This window comes from Anguilla rostrata, chromosome 15 (genome assembly GCF_018555375.3).
Source record: "Anguilla rostrata isolate EN2019 chromosome 15, ASM1855537v3, whole genome shotgun sequence".
Taxonomy (NCBI): Eukaryota; Metazoa; Chordata; class Actinopteri; order Anguilliformes; family Anguillidae; genus Anguilla; species Anguilla rostrata.
The window spans coordinates 1,966,699-1,985,191 of NC_057947.1; the positions used below are offsets into that span (position 1 = coordinate 1,966,699).

Below are 18,493 nucleotides of genomic sequence, written 5' to 3' on the forward strand. Positions count from 1 at the left end.
CTATCATCGCAGTCGGGTCGATCTACGTAAGGCCGAGTCAGTGCCATCACAAAACCCTATGGTGGGGTCAGAGGGGCCTTCCCCTGAATGCAGTGGGTTTCAGCCACCGAGTGAAATGACGGGGGGTGAGAGGACATGCATGTCCTCTCCTCAACATACTCCCAGCAGGCTCTACAGCAGTCTGCATGCCCCTGGCCCACCACAGATTTTGGACACGTCTGCGGTCCCATCTGCACCCCATTCCCCTGCTCTCTCTCGATATGGCCGTCAGATACGACCTCCCAACAGACTGAACCTGTAAGTTCACACGGACTGTCAGCAACAGAGCCTGTGTAGAAAAGAAGGGGAAAAAAAGAGAGAGAGAGGGAAAGCAGACTGTGGACTGTTTCTAACGTTCAGTATTTGGACTGTTTGGGGGTGGGGAGGGGAGGATAAGAAGGACTGTTTAATTGCTTTTCAGATCCAGGCCATGCTTACATTGTCTTTTATAACCATGTCTTTGGTTAAGTTATCAATTTGTTATTATTAGTAGAGTTTTGTGAACTTAAAGAAAAGGGAGATGTTATGGGTGGTATTACAGTGCCACATATTGAATGTTAGTGGTAGAAAACCCTAGATAAAGCCACGTAGTCTCCCAGCCTGCTTTGGAGGTTCGCTGGTTATGTTTGCCCCTCTGCCCCGTTGCCTTGACTGAAGCTTGTTATCAGCTAACATGGTCTTCGGTCTCGTCTTTATAACACTACAAACCCAAACAGCCACTACCCAGAGTGCATTGTGACGGTAATAACAATGGCGACCTACGACTCGATTTTTATTTTATTTAAATAACTAAAATCTTTTATGTTGTTTTTATGACATGTTTATGTAATTGAAGGCATTTACACCATCTTAAGGCCTACGTGTCTTAACAGACAGGGTTCCCTTTAACATTAAACATAAGGTCATGTCATGGCTCTGGCTCTATCACATGGGTGTTTGATGTAATTACAACAGGGAAAAATTTACTCGGACGACCTCGCTCCTGTTAAGGTAATATACTCCATACTGGTGTGTGGCATTGGCAAACTTCTGAGAATTCCTCTGCAAGCTGTATAGTGTGTCTCCCTGGTGCCCCTTCTATTAAAGCCTGTTAAAGGAAACCTGTCTACCTCATGTACAGTGCCATGAAAAATATTTTCCCCCATCTTGATTTCCTATATTAGTCCATAGTTTCAGATCTTTAGAAAAAATGTTATATTAGACACACACTCACACATACACACACGCGCGCACACACACACACACACACACACACACATACATACACACGCACACACACATACACACACGCGCGTGCACACATTTAGACAGATGGTTTGATACTGTGGTTTGTGTCTTTGGAGGCCCTACTAGACTGAAGGCTTTTCTTTCTGGGGAGGCTATGCTCCTTCGGTGTGTGTAGCAGGATGCTGGCCATGTTTTACCAGATCACTGTGGCCGGTGTCCTGTTCTACACCTGTGTGTGCTGGGCTGGGAGCCTCTACTCCAGGGACACAGAGAGGCTCAAACTGATCCAGAAGGCCAGCTCTGCCGAATTGGCTGGCTAGTTCTGACAAAAACGATAACGGCGAGAATATTGAGCTGACATTTTTTACGGAGAAAAGGGATAGATTAGTATTTAGATTTACAGCAAAACTAGCGACAAATCGGTGACCAATTATAAAAATAGACCTGCCAAATTTTCACAGGAAACAAGTGTGACACATGTAGTTAACTGACCTTAACAGATATTCATGTTACCACACAAGTTAGATATTTGATCACATATTTTGATCATGAATGTTTGTTCAATGGGTGAAAAATACATTTTAATCTACAACAGGCCTGTTTGTGATATAAATGCATAATACATAAGACAACTGCTTTAGTAATGAGATAAATGGTATTATATAGTTGGAACTACAATATGGGCTGTTTTTCATGCAGTGTTATGATCAGTGACAATATTCTTTCACTTTGACTCCACCTTGCCAGTTAAGGTGCTCAAACGGCCATAAGGAGCTCCACCTTCGCCCGAGTGGATCACGTCTCCAAATAAGGAGCACCACCTTCGCCCGAGTAGACCACGTCTCCATATAAGGAGCACCACCTTAGCCCGAGTGGACCACGTCTCCATATAAGGAGCACCACCTTCGCCCATGTAGACCACGTCTCCAAATAAGGAGCACCACCTTAGCCCGAGTAGACCACGTCTCACAGCCTGACAGACCTGCTCTGTGTCCCTGTGCTGGAGCTGTCTCAGTGTCCCTGTGCCAGAGGCCTGCTCTGTGTCCCTGTGCTGAAGGCCTGCTCTGTGTCCCTGTGCTGGAGGCCTGCTCTGTGTCCCTGTGTTGGAGCCGTCTCACAGTCTGACAGAACGTGCCGAAGGCCTCGTTTGGGTGCAGCACAGAGCGGACGGTCTCATCCGCACCAAACCATTAGTGCAGGTTCTGAGGAGAAGGCAGGGTGTCATAATTGGCCCTGATCAGGAAGCTAAGCCTGGCTTGTGGTATCTTCCACCAGTCTGACCCACTGAGCGATCGGTCCACCACTTTCCCACGCTGTTCATCCTCCCAGACCACCTTAACAAACTGCTAAAACCTGCTACCTCTCCTGCGCCATCCATGGTGGGATGACCCAGAGTCTTCTGTGCCCCTTTGTTTCCCTGCTGGGGGTCTGTGTCCCTGTTTCCCTGCTGGGGGTTTGTGCCCCTCTGTTTCCCTGCTGGGGGGGTTGTGCCCCTCTGTTTCCCTGCTGGGAGGGTTGTGCCCCTCTGTTTCCCTGCTGGGAGGGTTGTGCCCCTCTGTTTCCCTGCTGGGGGGTTGTGCCCCTCTGTTTCCCTGCTGGGGGGTTGTGTCCCTCTGTTTCCCTGCTGGGGGTTTGTGCCCCTCTGTTTCCCTGCTGGGGGGGTTGTGCCCCTCTGTTTCCCTGCTGGGGGGGTTGTGCCCCTCTGTTTCCCTGCTGGGGGGTTTGTGCCCCTCTGTTTCCCTGCTGGGGGGTTGTGCCCCTCTGTTTCCCTGCTGGGGGGTTGTGCCCCTCTGTTTCCCTGCTGGGGGTTTGTGCCCCTCTGTTTCCCCTGCTGGGGGGTTTGTGCCCCTCTGTTTCCCTGCTGGGGGGTTGTGCCCCTCTGTTTCCCCTGCTGGGGGGGTTGTGCCCCTCTGTTTCCCTGCTGGGGGGTTTGTGTCCCTCTGTCTCCCTGCTGGGGGGAAGCAGTCAGGTAGAAGCAAACTGCAAACATAGAATGCATATCAGGCCACTGCTATATGTACCACAATTAAACAATCAGCGATAGCCCAGGATATACTGGTATATTTATAAATCAATGACAAACTATGTTCTACAGCATATCCAGCAATTTACTCACCCAGATATAATTTCTGATTAACAATGTTATACATTTTAAGCTCTCATAAAACGCCAGTAGTACAGATTCTGATGTAGTCAGCTGAAAGGAACTTCTTAGCTTACAAAGGAGATGGTACAGTAGAATGGGCACATCCAATTTGTTCAGGTGCAGGGCATAAACAATATGTAGAGTAAAAAAAATGTCTAGGCAGAATTTGTGTCATTTCAAACAGATTGGAATATGGGTTTACCATCAGCATGCCTTTGGAGCTGAGACGCGCAAGTGAGTACGTTTAACATGGTCGGTGAAAACAGCGGTGATATGTGTTATTCAACCAATCATTTAAACAGAAACATTTACACTCTAGACATTTCACACGTAAACAGTAAAAATAACACATACAAATGCAACATTACTGTGGTGGGGTGGGCGTGGTTTGAGCGTCGGCTGCAGAGAGAGAGTGTGAGAGGAGCGGCTCTCGGATCCTTCGTCACGACTGTCAGCTGGAGGTAATCAGCGCCGATAATTGTTAATTGTTTAATTGCGCTGATTGCCTCTGATTGCTTTCAACAGTGAGCCTGGGGTTTTTAAGGGAAGACCGGAAGCTGGAGCGAGAGGGCTGACAACAAGACGGCTGCGGAACCGTCGTTTGTGTGTAAATAGTTCTGTAAAAACGCATCGGTAAATAAAAGAGCACGGCAGTGCTGATTAAGGAACCAACTGTCTCCCGTGAGTGTGTGTTTAAACAGGAGGGGTGGCACTCACTTGCCACAGTGGTGGCCCGTGCGGGGGAGTATTAAACACACAGGAGACAGCATGGAACACAGCCAGGAGCAGGGGGAAACGCCACAACCGGTGGTAGCGCTGGCGAGGATGCTGGAGGGGATGGCGGCGATGCAGGAGAGGCAGGCGGCGATGCACGCCGAACAGCTGGAGGCTCTGCGGGCGCAAACTTCCCTCCAGACCCAGGCTCTACTGCAGCTGGCGGTAGAAACCAGCTCCCGAGAGAGACAGACCGGACCCCCCGTGGCTCTCCATCTACCAAAAATGACCCCGGAGGACGACGCGGAGGCGTTCCTTGAGGGGTTTGAGGTGGCCGCGAGGGCAAGTAAATGGCCGGAGGAGGAGTGGGTCGTCCGCCTCCTGCCCCTCTTGACTGGGGAAGCACAACGGGCGGCACACAGCTTACCCCCCACAGCGCGGACGGTCTACGGCAACCTAAAGAAGGCGGTCCTGGACCGTCTGGGATACAGCCCGGAAGAACACCGGCGACGGTTCAGGGAGACGGCCCTGGCCAGAGAGGACCGACCGTTCGCATACGCGCAGAGACTGCTGGACATGGCGCGTCGGTGGCTGCGACCAGAACTCCGGTCAGCAGACGAGGTAGTGGAGCTGGTGGCCCTCGAACGCTTTATCGATGGCCTCCCGGCGGAGACGGCGAATTGGGTGAGGTGCCATCGGCCGACCGGGGTGGCAGCCGCCGTCACCCTGGCGGAGGACCACCTGGCGCTCTACCCCCGCGGCCAGTCACAGCAGCAGCAGCAGCAGCAAGGACGGGCAGACACGGCTCCGCGCAGGAGAGCCCTTCCTCGTTCCCTTCCTTCCCCCCTTTCTTCCTCCCTTCCCCGTGCCCAAACCCCCGCATTTTCCCGCACCAACCCTTTTTTTTCTGTTTCCCCAGCCCCAGGCTCAGTGGCGGCGGGATACGACCCACAGAGAGCTCCTCAGACGCCCGGACCGGGGTGTTGGCGGTGCGGACAACCGGGTCACCTGCGCCGCGAGTGCCCGCTCATGGAGGTGGGGCAGGTGGTTCGTGTTGTCGGCCCGCCCACCTCCGCTCCCGATCCAGACGGAGCGTACTGTATTCCGGTAAGGATTCAAGGGAGTGAACACCAGGCGCTGTTGGACTCAGGGGCTATGCAGACCATGATTCGACAAAGCCTGGTTCGACCCGAGGCGTTGTTAGAAGCATCAAGGGTATCTATAAGGTGTGTGCATGGGGATTTACACGAGTACCCTATAGTCTCAGTGGAAATTCGGTGTCAAGGGAAAAAGCATAAAATAAAGGCTGCGGTTAGCTCCCGCCTCTCGCACCCTCTGATTTTAGGCACTGATTGGCCGGGGTTCTGCCAGGCAGCTGGTAAGGTAGGGCGGGTGCGTTCACGACAGCTAGGGCTGTGTGATGTGTGTGCTGCTGTCAGCGGTGACACGGGGTCGTCCGACGCAGCAGAGGGGGAGCCGGCACCAGTGGAGCCTCAGGGGGAGACTCTGCAGGTGCCGGTGTTTCGCCCCATGGAGGATTTCCCACTCGAGCAGTCTCGTGATGACACCCTACGCTTTGCCTTTGACCGCGTGATGTCCATTGATGGTCAACAGGTGCGCCCTGATGCAACACTCACTCACCCGTATTTTGTAATAATTCGGGATAGGTTATACAGAGTGTGTCGTGACACTCAGACTAAGGAGGAAATCACCCAATTGCTGGTGCCTAAAAGCTCTCGGGAAATGGTTTTTCAGACGGCTCACTTTAACCCCATGGCTGGTCATTTAGGGTATGAGAAAACACTGAACCGGATAATGGCCCGTTTCTATTGGCCGGGCATTTGGGCCGACGTGCGTCGGTGGTGTGCGTCGTGCCCTGAATGCCAACTAGTAAATTCCCCGGCTATACCAAAAGCGCCGTTGCGCCCCCTTCCGCTAATGGAGGTCCCTTTTGAGAGAGTGGGGATGGACCTCATCGGGCCGTTTGATCGGAGCACGCAGGGATACCGTTTCGTGTTAGTTCTGGTGGATTATGCGACAAGGTATCCCGAAGCAGTTCCTTTGCGCAGCATTTCGGCAAAAAGTGTTGCGCAGGCATTGTTTCAAATAATCTCCCGAGTCGGAATCCCGAAAAAGATTCTGACTGATCAGGGCACACAGTTTATGTCACGCACACTACGCGAGCTGTACGGGTTATTGGGCATTCATTCTATTAGAACCAGCGTGTACCATCCCCAAACGGATGGGCTGGTTGAGCGTTTTAATAGAACATTGAAGTCTATGATCCGGAAGTTCGTTCATGAGGATAGCCGTAATTGGGATAAGTGGTTATCTCCTCTGGTGTTTGCAGTGCGGGAGGTTCCCCAGGCCTCCACGGGATTTTCTCCCTTTGAACTACTGTTCGGTAGGAAACCCCGGGGGATATTGGACCTAGTTAAAGAAAACTGGGAGGAGGGTCCAAGTCCTAGTAAAAATGAATTACAGTACGTGCTGGACCTGCGAGCAAAACTCCATACACTGGGTAAGTTGTCACGGGAGAATTTGCTCGAGGCGCAGGCACGTCAGCAACAGCACTACAACAGAGGAGCTGAACTACGGCAATTTTCACCGGGAGATAAAGTTCTTGTGTTACTCCCTACCTCTAGTTCTAAATTACTCGCCAAGTGGCAAGGGCCCTTTGCGGTCACACGGCGAGTGGGGGAGGTTGACTATGAGGTAGAGCGTACTGATAGAGAGGGGGCAAAACAGATTTATCACCTCAATCTCCTGAAAGCGTGGAAGGAGGTGGTGGCTGTCTCTCTGGTTACGGTGGATAAGGAGAGAGATGAGCTGGGGCCGGAGGTACCAAATTCATCCAATCAGATCTCAACCCTTTCAGATGACCATCTCTCACCGAATCAGAGAGCAGACCTTGCCTTGTTGCAAAAGCGTTTTGCTGATGTGTTTTCCCCCATACCAGGACGCACGCACCTCATACACCACCACATTGAGACTTCCCGGGGGTGACGGTGCGGACCCGCCCCTATAGATTGCCGGAACACAAAAGAAATTGGTTCAGGCAGAAATAAAGGCAATGCTAGAGCTGGGGGTAATAGAGGAATCCCACAGTCCCTGGAGTAGCCCCATTGTGCTGGTAGGTAAGCCTGATGGGTCTATTCGCTTCTGTGTGGATTATAGAAAGGTAAATGAAGTGTCACGGTTTGATGCTTATCCAATGCCTCGGGTCGACGAGCTCTTGGATCGGCTTGGCACGGCTCAATTTTTTTCGACGCTGGATTTAACCAAGGGTTACTGGCAGATTCCCTTATCTGCCAAATCTAAGTAAAAAACGGCTTTCTCCGCTCCGGATGGTTTGTACCAATTCAGGACACTTCCGTTTGGGTTATTCGGAGCCCCTGCCACCTTCCAGCGCCTAATGGATCGGGTATTGCGTCCGCATGCTGGTTATGCTGCTGCCTATCTGGATGATGTAATCATCCATAGCAGCAGTTGGGAGCAGCATTTGCAGCATGTGGGGGCAGTGCTCGAATCCTTAAGGCAGGCAGGGCTCACGGCTAACCCAAAGAAGTGTGCTATTGGCCGAGCGGAGGTACGGTATTTGGGGTACCACTTGGGAAGTGGACAGGTGCGGCCTCTAGTGGACAAAACCGCGGCGATTGCAGCCTGTCCCCGACCCAAGTCAAAAAAGAGGTAAGGAGGTTCTTGGGGCTGGCCGGCTATTACAGGAGGTTCATCCCGGCATTTTCGGAGCTAACCAGCCCCCTAACTGACTTAACCCGAAAAGGTGCCTCAGATCCGGTCCAGTGGACGGAACCGTGCCAGCGGGTGTTTGAGAGGGTAAAAGAAGCTCTCTGTGGGGAGCCGCTCTTGTTCACACCTAACTTCTCTCTCCCTTTTGTTTTGCAGACCGACGCGTCGGACAGAGGGCTGGGGGCTGTTTTGACCCAGCAGGTGGAGGGAGTCGACCGCCCGTGCTGTACATTAGCCGAAAACTGTCACAACGGGAGGCGAAGTACAGCACGGTGGAAAAAGAGTGCCTCGCAATTCGGTGGGCGGTCGGAGCCCTCCGGTATTACCTTCTGGGTCGCCCATTCACCCTCTGTTCGGACCATGCCCCCCTCCAATGGCTTCCCGCATGAAGGATACCAACGCCCGGATCACTCGGTGGTATCTGGCTTTGCAGCCTTTTAACTTCAAGGTGATCCATAGACCGGGTGTACGGATGGTCGTGGCGGACTTCCTCTCTCGCCCCCAGGAGGGGGGGGAGGGGGGGGTTGGTCATCGGCCGGATGGCTCCCCGGCCTAAGTCGGGCGGTGGGGGTATGTGGTGGGGTGGGCGTGGTTTGAGCGTCGGCTGCAGAGAGAGAGTGTGAGAGGAGCGGCTCTCGGATCCTTCGTCACGACTGTCAGCTGGAGGTAATCAGCGCCGATAATTGTTAATTGTTTAATTGCGCTGATTGCCTCTGATTGCTTTCAACAGTGAGCCTGGGGTTTTTAAGGGAAGACCGGAAGCTGGAGCGAGAGGGCTGACAACAAGACGGCTGCGGAACCGTCGTTTGTGTGTAAATAGTTCTGTAAAAACGCATCGGTAAATAAAAGAGCACGGAAGTGCTGATTAAGGAACCACTGTCTCCCGTGAGTGTGTGTTTAAACAGGAGGGGTGGCACTCACTTGCCACAATTACAAACTTGCACCAGCAGGCCTTATCTGATAAAAGAAAAATAATCACATTATCAGAACAGAGAGAACGGACATTGCCACAGGAACACAAACGCAATTTTCCCCCATGTGGAATAAGCCGGCATTTTGGAAAAACAGAGTTGCGCGGACTCTAATAAAAATGATTAGCATGGCTTACAGGCTCGTCACGGAACAGAAATAATATAAAATGACACAAACACAACAATCCTGTAATTACAGTATCACATTTTGCAGTAAATTATTGACTTATCAATGTTCAGTACAAAATCTCTTATTAGATACCACTGTTCACAAGTTTGGCCTTACAATCCTTCCAGCTTCTCCCATTGTCATGCCTGGATTTATGACATGGTCAATCACTGCGGCTCTAAATTCATTCAGTACCATGGTATTTCTGCTACCTTCTTGACCACAACCTCAGCCATGACCCGTCCAAGAGTACCAACTGCATTGGGCTGCTCCATGTTGTCAGACACCGCTTAATGTAGTGCTGTAAAACAGCCTTTTATGTTGGGATTACCAATCATTCTGCAATGCGACTCACCTGGGCAATGTTGCTGGAAGTGAGACAGGATTGCAAACATCTTGACTTCATTTCACAATCTGCATGTCTAGCAATAAGCATTGGAACATTGTACTAATACGAGACGACTGTATTGTGAAAACTGAGTGTGATTTAGAGTTGTGCACTTTGTGGGTAGGTACTGCAATTAGTGTCTTAGGGTAAGAATTTTGCCAGTCAGTTTGGCAAATTGAGTTTTCCACATTGAGCCAAAGCAATCATAACATACTGTAATGCATTTGTAATGTGTGACTGCAGATATTAGAAATGCATCTGAAAAAATGAGAATAACTGCAGGGTCTCAGGAACATCTCAAAGACTGGGTGTCATGCAAACCACACTTCTGCCCTGATTTTGGCTTAGTGGTCTAATCCATTCAATTTATGTGCAGCAGATCCAGGTTAAAACCTACAGGAAAACCATTTATTTGAGAGGTAACAAATATACTAGCTCAACAGACAAGCAGTGGCTTTTCAAAATGTATTGAGTTGTGGTTACACTACAGTAACAAAAGCAAACATTTATCAGACACTACACAACTTTTCTTATAATGGATTTTATTTCCACTACTGTAGATGAATGTCATTGCTTCAACTGCAGATTTTAGCCCCATGCTGATCTACTCATATTGAGCCCAAACATAATCCCATACAGAATATGAAATAAGTACTACTGCGTCATAGGAGTTCAATACATCACACAATAATAAATCATAACACCAACACATCTGATATTTTTATAATTCAGGTTTAATCATTGCATATTATTGTCTGAAAATACAGAAAATTGAAGCAACAAAAAAAAAAAAAAAAAAAAAACAATCCCAACAGAATTAATAAGGAAACTCAATCCATCAATATTTACAATAATGAAAGGAAATAAGTACACTGCAGTGATCATTCTGCATTCTCCCTATCAGCTGCATTTGCCTACAGAAATTTGCACATTGGAACTCTTGTGAAAATGAATGAAAGCAACTGTAAAAACTAGTAAAATGCACATTAAAGTGCAGGAGTTTGCCACTGGCTTCTTTTAAAAAAAGATGCAGATACTGGAGACAGAATTATTACTTCAAAAACATTTTACCCTGCCATCTTTTGGCATTACTGTCAATGTTATATTAATGTTTTAATAATCAAAAGTACATTACATTACAGGCATTTAGCAGACGCTCTTATCCAGAGCGACTTACACAACTTTTGTACATAGCACTTTACATTGTATCCATTTATACAGCTGGATATATACTGAAGCAATGCAGGTTAAGTACCTTGCTCAAGGGTACAACGGCAGTGTCCTTACCCGGGAATCGAACCTGCGACCTTTCGGTTACAAGCGCAGTTCCTTACCCACTGTGCTACATAAACACACCTTGAACATTTGCAATATAAATGTATTAAAATGTACAAAAAAATAAATGTGTGTGCATGTTTGTGTGTGCGCGCATGTGTGTGTGTCTCTACTCCAGTTAGCAGAGGGACACTGAGGAGTGTATGTTGACACGTGTTTGTCTCTCTGCACGCATGTACGTGTGTGAGTGCATGAGTTTGTGTGTGTGTGTGTACGTGCGTTTGTGTGAACGTGTGTGTGACTGTGGATGTAAGTGTGTGTGTGTGTGTGTGTGTGAGAAAGAGAGGGTGTGTGTGTGAGTGACTGAGTATGAGAGAGAGTGTGTGTGTGTGTGTGCATACAGTTATGAGCGTGTGTACGTATGTAAGCATGTGTGTGTGCGCGTGAGAGTGTACTGGTGAATGTGTGTGTTTGTGTGTGTGAGAGATTGTGTGTGTTCATGTGTGCAGGTGTCTGTCTGCATGTGTGTGATTGGGTGTGTGAGTGATTGGGTGTGAGAGAGTGTGTGTGTGTAAGAGTGTGAGTGTGTGTGCACGAGTGTGTGTGTGCGTTGGTGTGTGAGTGCGTGTGCATGTGTGTACATCAAAGTGTGTATTTGTGAGTGTGTGCATGAGTGTGAGTGTGAGAGAGAAAGGGTGTGTGTGAGAGTGTGTGTGTGGATGTGTGTAGGTGTGGGTGTGTGTGTGATTGAGTGTGTGTATGTGTATATGAGTGTGTGTGGTGTGTGTGTGTGAGTGGGTATATGAGCGTGGTGTGTGTGTGTATGTGTATATGAGTGTGTGTGTGTGCATGTGTGTGTCTCTACTCCAGTTAGCAGAGGGACACTGAGGAGTCACACACTCTAAATCCAGCACAGAGGGGTGTGTGTTGAATGAAGTGTGTGTGAAGTCTGTGCAGGAGGGTCAGTGTGTCAGAGTCAGAGACGCTGAAGAAGGACAGAGTGCCAGCCGGACGGTCCACACACACTCCTACCCTGTACACACACACTCCTCTACCATCATCATCATCATCACACACTCCTGCTCTGCAGTAGGGGGAGATGAGGGTAGGTATGTGTGTTTGGGTCTTATTGTGCCAGACAGAGTGTCTGAGTTTATCAGAGTCACTGAGTTTATAGCACCTCAGACCCCAGGAGTTTTTATTCCATCCAAACTCACAGTCAGAAACCTCTCCTTTCCTGCTGATTCCTTTATCTGTCACTGCTATATAAACCTGTCCCCTCTCAGACACACTGAACTCAGCCTCCCAGTAACAGCGCTCACACAAACTCTCTCTGCACACAACCTGGGACCAGACCTCAAATCTCTCTGGATGATCAGGATGTGGCTGCTCCTCTCTCCCCGGTGTGTGTGTCACCTTCCTGTTCCCCTCAGACAGAGACAGCTCTCTGTTCGCTGTGTTTGGATCCAGTGTGAGCTGACAGCCGTCTGCACACCAGAGACATTAATGAGATTAATTATCATTATTAATATTACATTACATTACATTACATTATAGGCATTTAGCAGACGCTCTTATCCAGAGCGACTTACACAACTTTTACAAAGCATTTTTTACATTGTATCCATTTATACAGCTGGATATATGCTGAAGCAATGCAGGTTAAGTACCTTGCTCAAGGGTACAACGGCCGTGTCCTTACCCGGGAATCGAACCCGCGACCTTTCGGTTACAAGTCTAGTTCCTTACCCACTGTGCTACACTCCGTCCCATATTCACCTCATTATGTGTGTGAAAGAGAGAAAGCTGTCATAGTACTTCTGTGTGTGTGTGTGTTCGTGTACATGTGTGTTCCTGTTTGTGTGTTTATGTGTGTAAGAGAGAAGTCTCTCTCACTCTCTCACACACACAGCAGAGTGTGTATCTATGGAAAGTGTTCTGTGTTGATACACTCACATTTCCTGGGTCCTGGTTTGGTCCTGTTCTCTCCTCCATGGTCCACACTGTAAGAACAGCAGAACAGAATTTAGAATTTTAACCATCCTTTATTTCCACTCTCAACACACCAATGACATCACATAAAAAAACAAGGACACAATAAACCACAAAACCAAGATCACATGAAAAACACAAATCTGTCACAAAGGAAACTTACTCCATTCCCTCACCCTATTCCATGTGCAAAAATAGCTCCCCTCCCCCCTATTTACTGCAGTGATCCCGTTCAGCACCCTCCACTGGAGATCCCCAACCCTCTTGGGTAACGCTGGTTTGTACAGTGCCCTCCATGCACCCCCCAACTCCTTGTGTGTGTGTGTGTGTGTGTGTGTGAGGTGCAGTGTGGAAACTCTCTGTACTTACAGCAGTGTGAGTGTGTCCAGTTTAGCAGCAGACAGCGCTCTCACTCCTGAGTCTCCTGGGTGATTGTATCTCAGGTCCAGCTCTCTCAGGTGTGAGGGGTTTGAACACAGAGCTGAAGCCAGAGAATCACAGCCTCTCTGTGTGACTCTACAGCCTGACAGCCTGTAGAGAGAGGAACACACACACACCTTACACACATTAATATAAACTAACAGGGCTGTGTGTGTCAAACACATAGCAGTGTGTTACACACCTTACAGCACATTAATATAAACTAACAGGGCTGTGTGTGTCAAACACATAGCAGTGTGTTACACACCTTACACACATTAATATAAACTAACAGGGCTGTGTGTGTCAAACACATAGCAGTGTGTTACCCACCTTACACACATTAATTGTCTTCAACCTTCCCAAGTTCTCCCACGTCACTCCCCTGCTGAGGTCACTCCACTGGCTACCAGTCGCTGCCAGGTTCAGGTTCAAAGTCCTGACCCTCACCTACACTGCAGCCAACAGGATGGCCCTTGTCCACTTGCAGCACATGATTAAATCCTATACGCCCACTTGACCACTGCCTTGCACCCCCTGCCATCCAGGTAAAGGGTTCTATCTTGTCTCTACTACAGAGCTTCTCCACCCTAGCTCTCCAGTGGTGGAACAAACTCCCTGTTCCTCTACGAACCTCTCCCTCACTACCCATCTTCTGCCGCGGTATGAAGACACATCTATTCAGACTATACCTGGACTAACTAACTGCCACCACTCTGTAGATCATTTCTATCACTTAAATCCCCCTATTTCTACACATGTACCTCCTGTGCCACTCATGCTACATGTACCTCCATCCAGCACTTATTGTGCCTTGTATCACTGTCTAGATGTTGTTGCTTGTAATGCCTCCTAGTTTGACTTAGCATAGGTTAGGTCAGAGTAATGTTCACTGTGTGAACTGGACTTAATATGTTCATGGCTATGAATAACTGTACAAAGTATTGTACCTTATCGGACCTGTGTTTTGTAGTTGTTCCAGTTACCTTTTGTATGCACTTATTGTACGTAGCTTTAGATAAAAGCGTCTACCAAATAAATGTAATGTAATATAATATAAACTAACAGGGCTGTGTGTGTCAAACTAAAATAACATGAATGTGGAATGAGTCATTATCAGACACATTTGAGTTTACACCCCACTACAGTTCAGTAAACAGGACTAATTCATTTTTTTCATTTATTTGTGTAGAGTCGAATTCTACCAAGAGGAAGAACAGGAACATGCTGTTTCAGTTCTGTGGAGTGTCTGTTTTCACATTAGAAACACACTGACATCAGTTTTGTATTTAGTCACATTGTAGCCCTAATTTATTGAAGGGGTGTGTGTTTGTACTCACCCCAGTCTCTGCAGTTTACAGTGTGGGTCCTGCAGTCCAGCAGAGAGCGCTCTCACTCCTGAATCCTGCAGCTCGTTGTCTCTGAGCTCCAGATCTCTCAGCTCTGAGTGAGGAGAACGCAGGACTGAGGCCAGGACATCACAGCAGCCCTCTGTGAGATTACACCAACCCAGCCTGTGGAGAGACCACACACATGCACAAATTCACAGTTGTGACACTGTGCACCTTGACAGTTGATATATACGTACCTACGCATTCCTGAGATGTACACACAAAAATAGGGAGGGGGTGTGTAAATTAAGTTCATAAAGTATTCTGACTAATCCAAAAAGTTTAAGGCAATTACTGGGCTCTAATAACCCTTTCCATATGATGAACTTATCTGCTTTGCAAACATATTAATTTAATCTGCAAACACAAAAAACAGCATTTTTGTGGTGCACTTTACCTCACCTGACATGTTCTTCAGTTCATAAACGTCTATAAATTTCAAAGACGCTCAATATTCATCATTATGAATAGATAAATATAACTCTTAATGTACAAGTAGAACCCATTAGCTAAACACATTACTGTTATCCTGATAACATTTTCTTCCTAATCATGTAACAATCAAGTTATCAAACAATTTCAGTTTAACTAATTATACAGTCTGTCAGTGTTTTTTACATTAATTTTTAAATATTCTTTAAGGTGAAATGAAATCGCATACAATACAAAATTGTTCTCTTTCTTATTTACCTCTAGCCAAAGTAACGTGACGATAAACATGACTACGCTGTTGAAAATGTGGCCGTTAGGAGGGTCGGTTGGTTACCATGGCGATGACAGCTCGCTCTGAGCTGTTTACTGTTACCTCAGCTAGTTCATTCTTTGAAAATGCAGACCTACAGTTACATAACACAATTATTTGATAATAACTATTAACACTTTGCAAATATCATTTGTTTACCATTTTCATCAAACAACATGACCCTCAAGTTGACACTTGTTGCCGTTATTGTAAGTTCAGCTTTCGCTTTGACTCACAGGCGAGTTAGCTAGCTACTAGCCAGCACAACCTACCTTAACGTTACTTCATGACCCAACCTAGCTAGCGGAGCCATTGAGGAATTAAGCAGCTAACTGTCACAGACAACTTAAATATATTACACCAGTATATAAAATAACATGAAGGTTTTATCTACCAGTCATGATATTATTGGTCAGACCTGCGATATTGTACCTGCTAACAGCTGAAGCAGAGCCGGGGCCGTGTAAGATCAGTTAATCTGGCACGACCTCCCAGCAATGCAACTTTACTACGGCATCAACTGGAACTAGACAATTCCTGCAGAAATTGTGAAGTGTGGTTGCCGCCAACACAAAGTCAACTTTGTGCTGAACGGAGCGAACAGTTTCTGTAGCATGAGCAGAGACATAGTATGGTATACATGATATAACATCACGGCAACGAGTTCATTTGCAACACACGTATTCAGAGCTAAATTAACCCTTCATCAATACTTGAGATCAGCGATTTACTCACGGTATGCTGTGACGAGTGACGGCGAATCATAAAGCTAGCTGGCCACTTCAGAGGGTCTTGGAAAAACGTTATATCTGCACTGCACAACCGCTCCATTTTAAAAAGCAAGACAGGGCTAGGGAGATGAATGCGATTGATTTATGGTTTTACGTTAAGTTCAGCTCATTTTTACCATTCAAATAAAAACATTTAACTGTGCTGCAATTCAGAGTTTAATCTGTTACCTTAGATACGAACTCATAGACACAGGATAGCCTACTACGTGTTAGCTGACCCAAATTTCTGGAGTTAGACCGGACCTGAAGCTACTGCACACGTGCTGTTGACGGCGTTGTTCCAGTTTTCAGTACAGTCTGGCTTGTTTGAGAATTCGTTTATTCAGTAGCTGAGAGCATAAGCTTTCTAACCAGGTATAACAGCACGTCTATTTTTGTTTTTTTAATATCGTTTTTTTAGGTCAACCGAAAGCTATGTCATCATGTCATAGAACGTATTCGCTCTTTGTTAGCACTAGCATGCAAAGACGGAAAGTCTGGCTTGTTTGAAAATTCGTTCATTCAGTAGCTGAGAGCATAAGCTTTCTAACCAGGTATAACAGCACGTATATTGTTGGTTTTTTATATCGTTTTTTTAGGTCAACCGAAAGTGCTCTCATTATCGCATTAAAGCCGTTCACTGTTTGTTAGCACTAGCATTCTAAGACGCTGCATGTGACGAAACGTCGTCAACGAATTAGCGTAATGTCTCGTGAAATACTATTATTATTGAGGACTTCTGGGTATGCCTAAGCCATATGTTTGTTGATATACCTAGCTGACAGCGTTTTCATTTGTAATTTTTCATTTTGAATATCGTTCTTTCACTTCCGCAATCAGCTATTTCCTATCCTGCCTGCTGAGACCGTAGAGCTGACCGCATCACGTGTGCAAAGCCGACCAATGCTGTAACTTCACCGTTCGCATATGAATGACGTCACCTTCTCCATTCATCTCTATGGGGAAAAATTGGGCATAAAAATTAATATTTCTCAAAAACCGTGCAGCGAAACTTTCCACAAAGTAATAGCACACGATTCCCAAAGAAGCCGGTCATTTTGACATATGGCACGTGTATGTGGTGTGAAAACTCTGGGAGGAGTAGCGGTCCAAAAAATGGGTGGAAAGAATAAAATATATGAATAATAATAATAATATGTGCGATAATAATAGTGTAGTTGCCCTAAGGCAACCACACTAATAATATGTGCGATAATAATAGTGTAGTTGCCTGAGGCAACCACACTAATTACACTGTAGCGCCATCTAGTGGCTGCATGAGAACACCACAACTGATTATTGCCACTGACTGTTACTGCTGGTAGACACTAGATTTTTAAAAGCGTGGTGTCTTTTGAAAATTCCACACATTGCACCTATTTTCTGCGTGTCCTTGCCTTATAATCCATCCATTCATTTTATTCTCGCAGCTTTTGCGAATATAACAGGTTAATTATTGTGTTACATTTAATTATTATTGTAACCATGATAATAACAATGACAATAAAAACCTGATTTATTAAGTCATTTTTTTTCTTTTAAAACCCCTTATCAACATGTTTGGTAGACCTTGTGGAGTAATATAAACTGCACAAAAAATGTAATAAGTGGGGGCATTTGAAAGTTATTAGAATACTTATCTAAGAAAAACTCCTGTAAATGATGTTATTCTTTAGATGATATCAGTTAGAGCCAGAATATTGATCTCTGAATCAGACTATTCCACACAGCATGACTGCTTACAATGGTATAATATCCAGACTATAACTTGGGACACAGAAGAGTGACTAAACTAAACGATGTAACACTGCATCTAAACAGCAACTCACATGTAATGTAATCTGAACAACATTACATTACAGGCATTTGTTGGAAAACATGGGAGCCAGTTTACCCTTCTGAGGTGTCTCACATTGTAGTGGGCCAGTTACAGACAACATTGATTGTTTACCACCACACTCAGTTAAATTAACCTTTTAATCACACCCTTTGTGCTACATCCTCTACCCCCTTGCCCAGTCAAATTGTCTCACTTTGCAGTACCATTGTGTGATATCCTCTACCCCCTACTTCAGTCCAACTCCCCCACACCTTGTTTCTTCCCCCCCAATGTCTGAATACCTCCCCCCCCCTTTCCCTGTGATGTGTTTAAGATAACCATTTGGCCCTTTGTTTCCTTGAAGGAACAGGGAACAAGTATTCACTGTCTCCGTCATTTGTTGGTTCTTTGTTTATCTGTACTTGGGTAACAGACCCACTAGTTCCTTTGCTACATTAAACTACCTATTTTGAAACGAAGACGTGCCTGCATTTATTTTTCTACTTACAAAAGTACGGCGGAATAAACTGAACTCTTAAAAATTCCACAGCATTTAGCAGACGCTCTTATCCAGAGCGACTTACACAACTTTTTACATAGCACTTTACATTGTATCCATTTATACAGCTGGATATATACTGAAGCAATGCAGGTTAAGTACCTTGCTCAAGGGTACAACG

General features: G+C 46.6%; 1 protein-coding gene across 9 annotated transcripts in view; it reads right to left on the minus strand.

Moving 5' to 3' along the window:
* Positions 1 to 2,286: 2,286 nt before the first annotated feature.
* LOC135240535 (NACHT, LRR and PYD domains-containing protein 3-like) overlaps positions 2,287 to 18,493 on the minus strand; it is a 169,044-nt gene continuing 152,837 nt past the window's right edge. For 4 of the 9 annotated variants that reach the window (XM_064310129.1, XM_064310128.1, XM_064310122.1 and 1 more), the window contains 4 exons: positions 14,432 to 14,605; positions 13,041 to 13,202; positions 12,636 to 12,682; positions 2,288 to 3,246 (listed from right to left, as the gene is read on the minus strand). In XM_064310129.1, coding sequence (XP_064166199.1) covers positions 2,504 to 3,246; positions 12,636 to 12,682; positions 13,041 to 13,202; positions 14,432 to 14,605 — 1,126 coding nt within the window. In that variant the 3' untranslated portion in view covers positions 2,288 to 2,503. Of the gene's footprint in view, positions 3,247 to 12,635; positions 12,683 to 13,040; positions 13,203 to 14,431; positions 14,606 to 18,493 lie in introns of all 9 variants that reach the window. The other 5 variants (XM_064310127.1, XM_064310124.1, XM_064310125.1 and 2 more) reach the window with 3 other exon arrangements.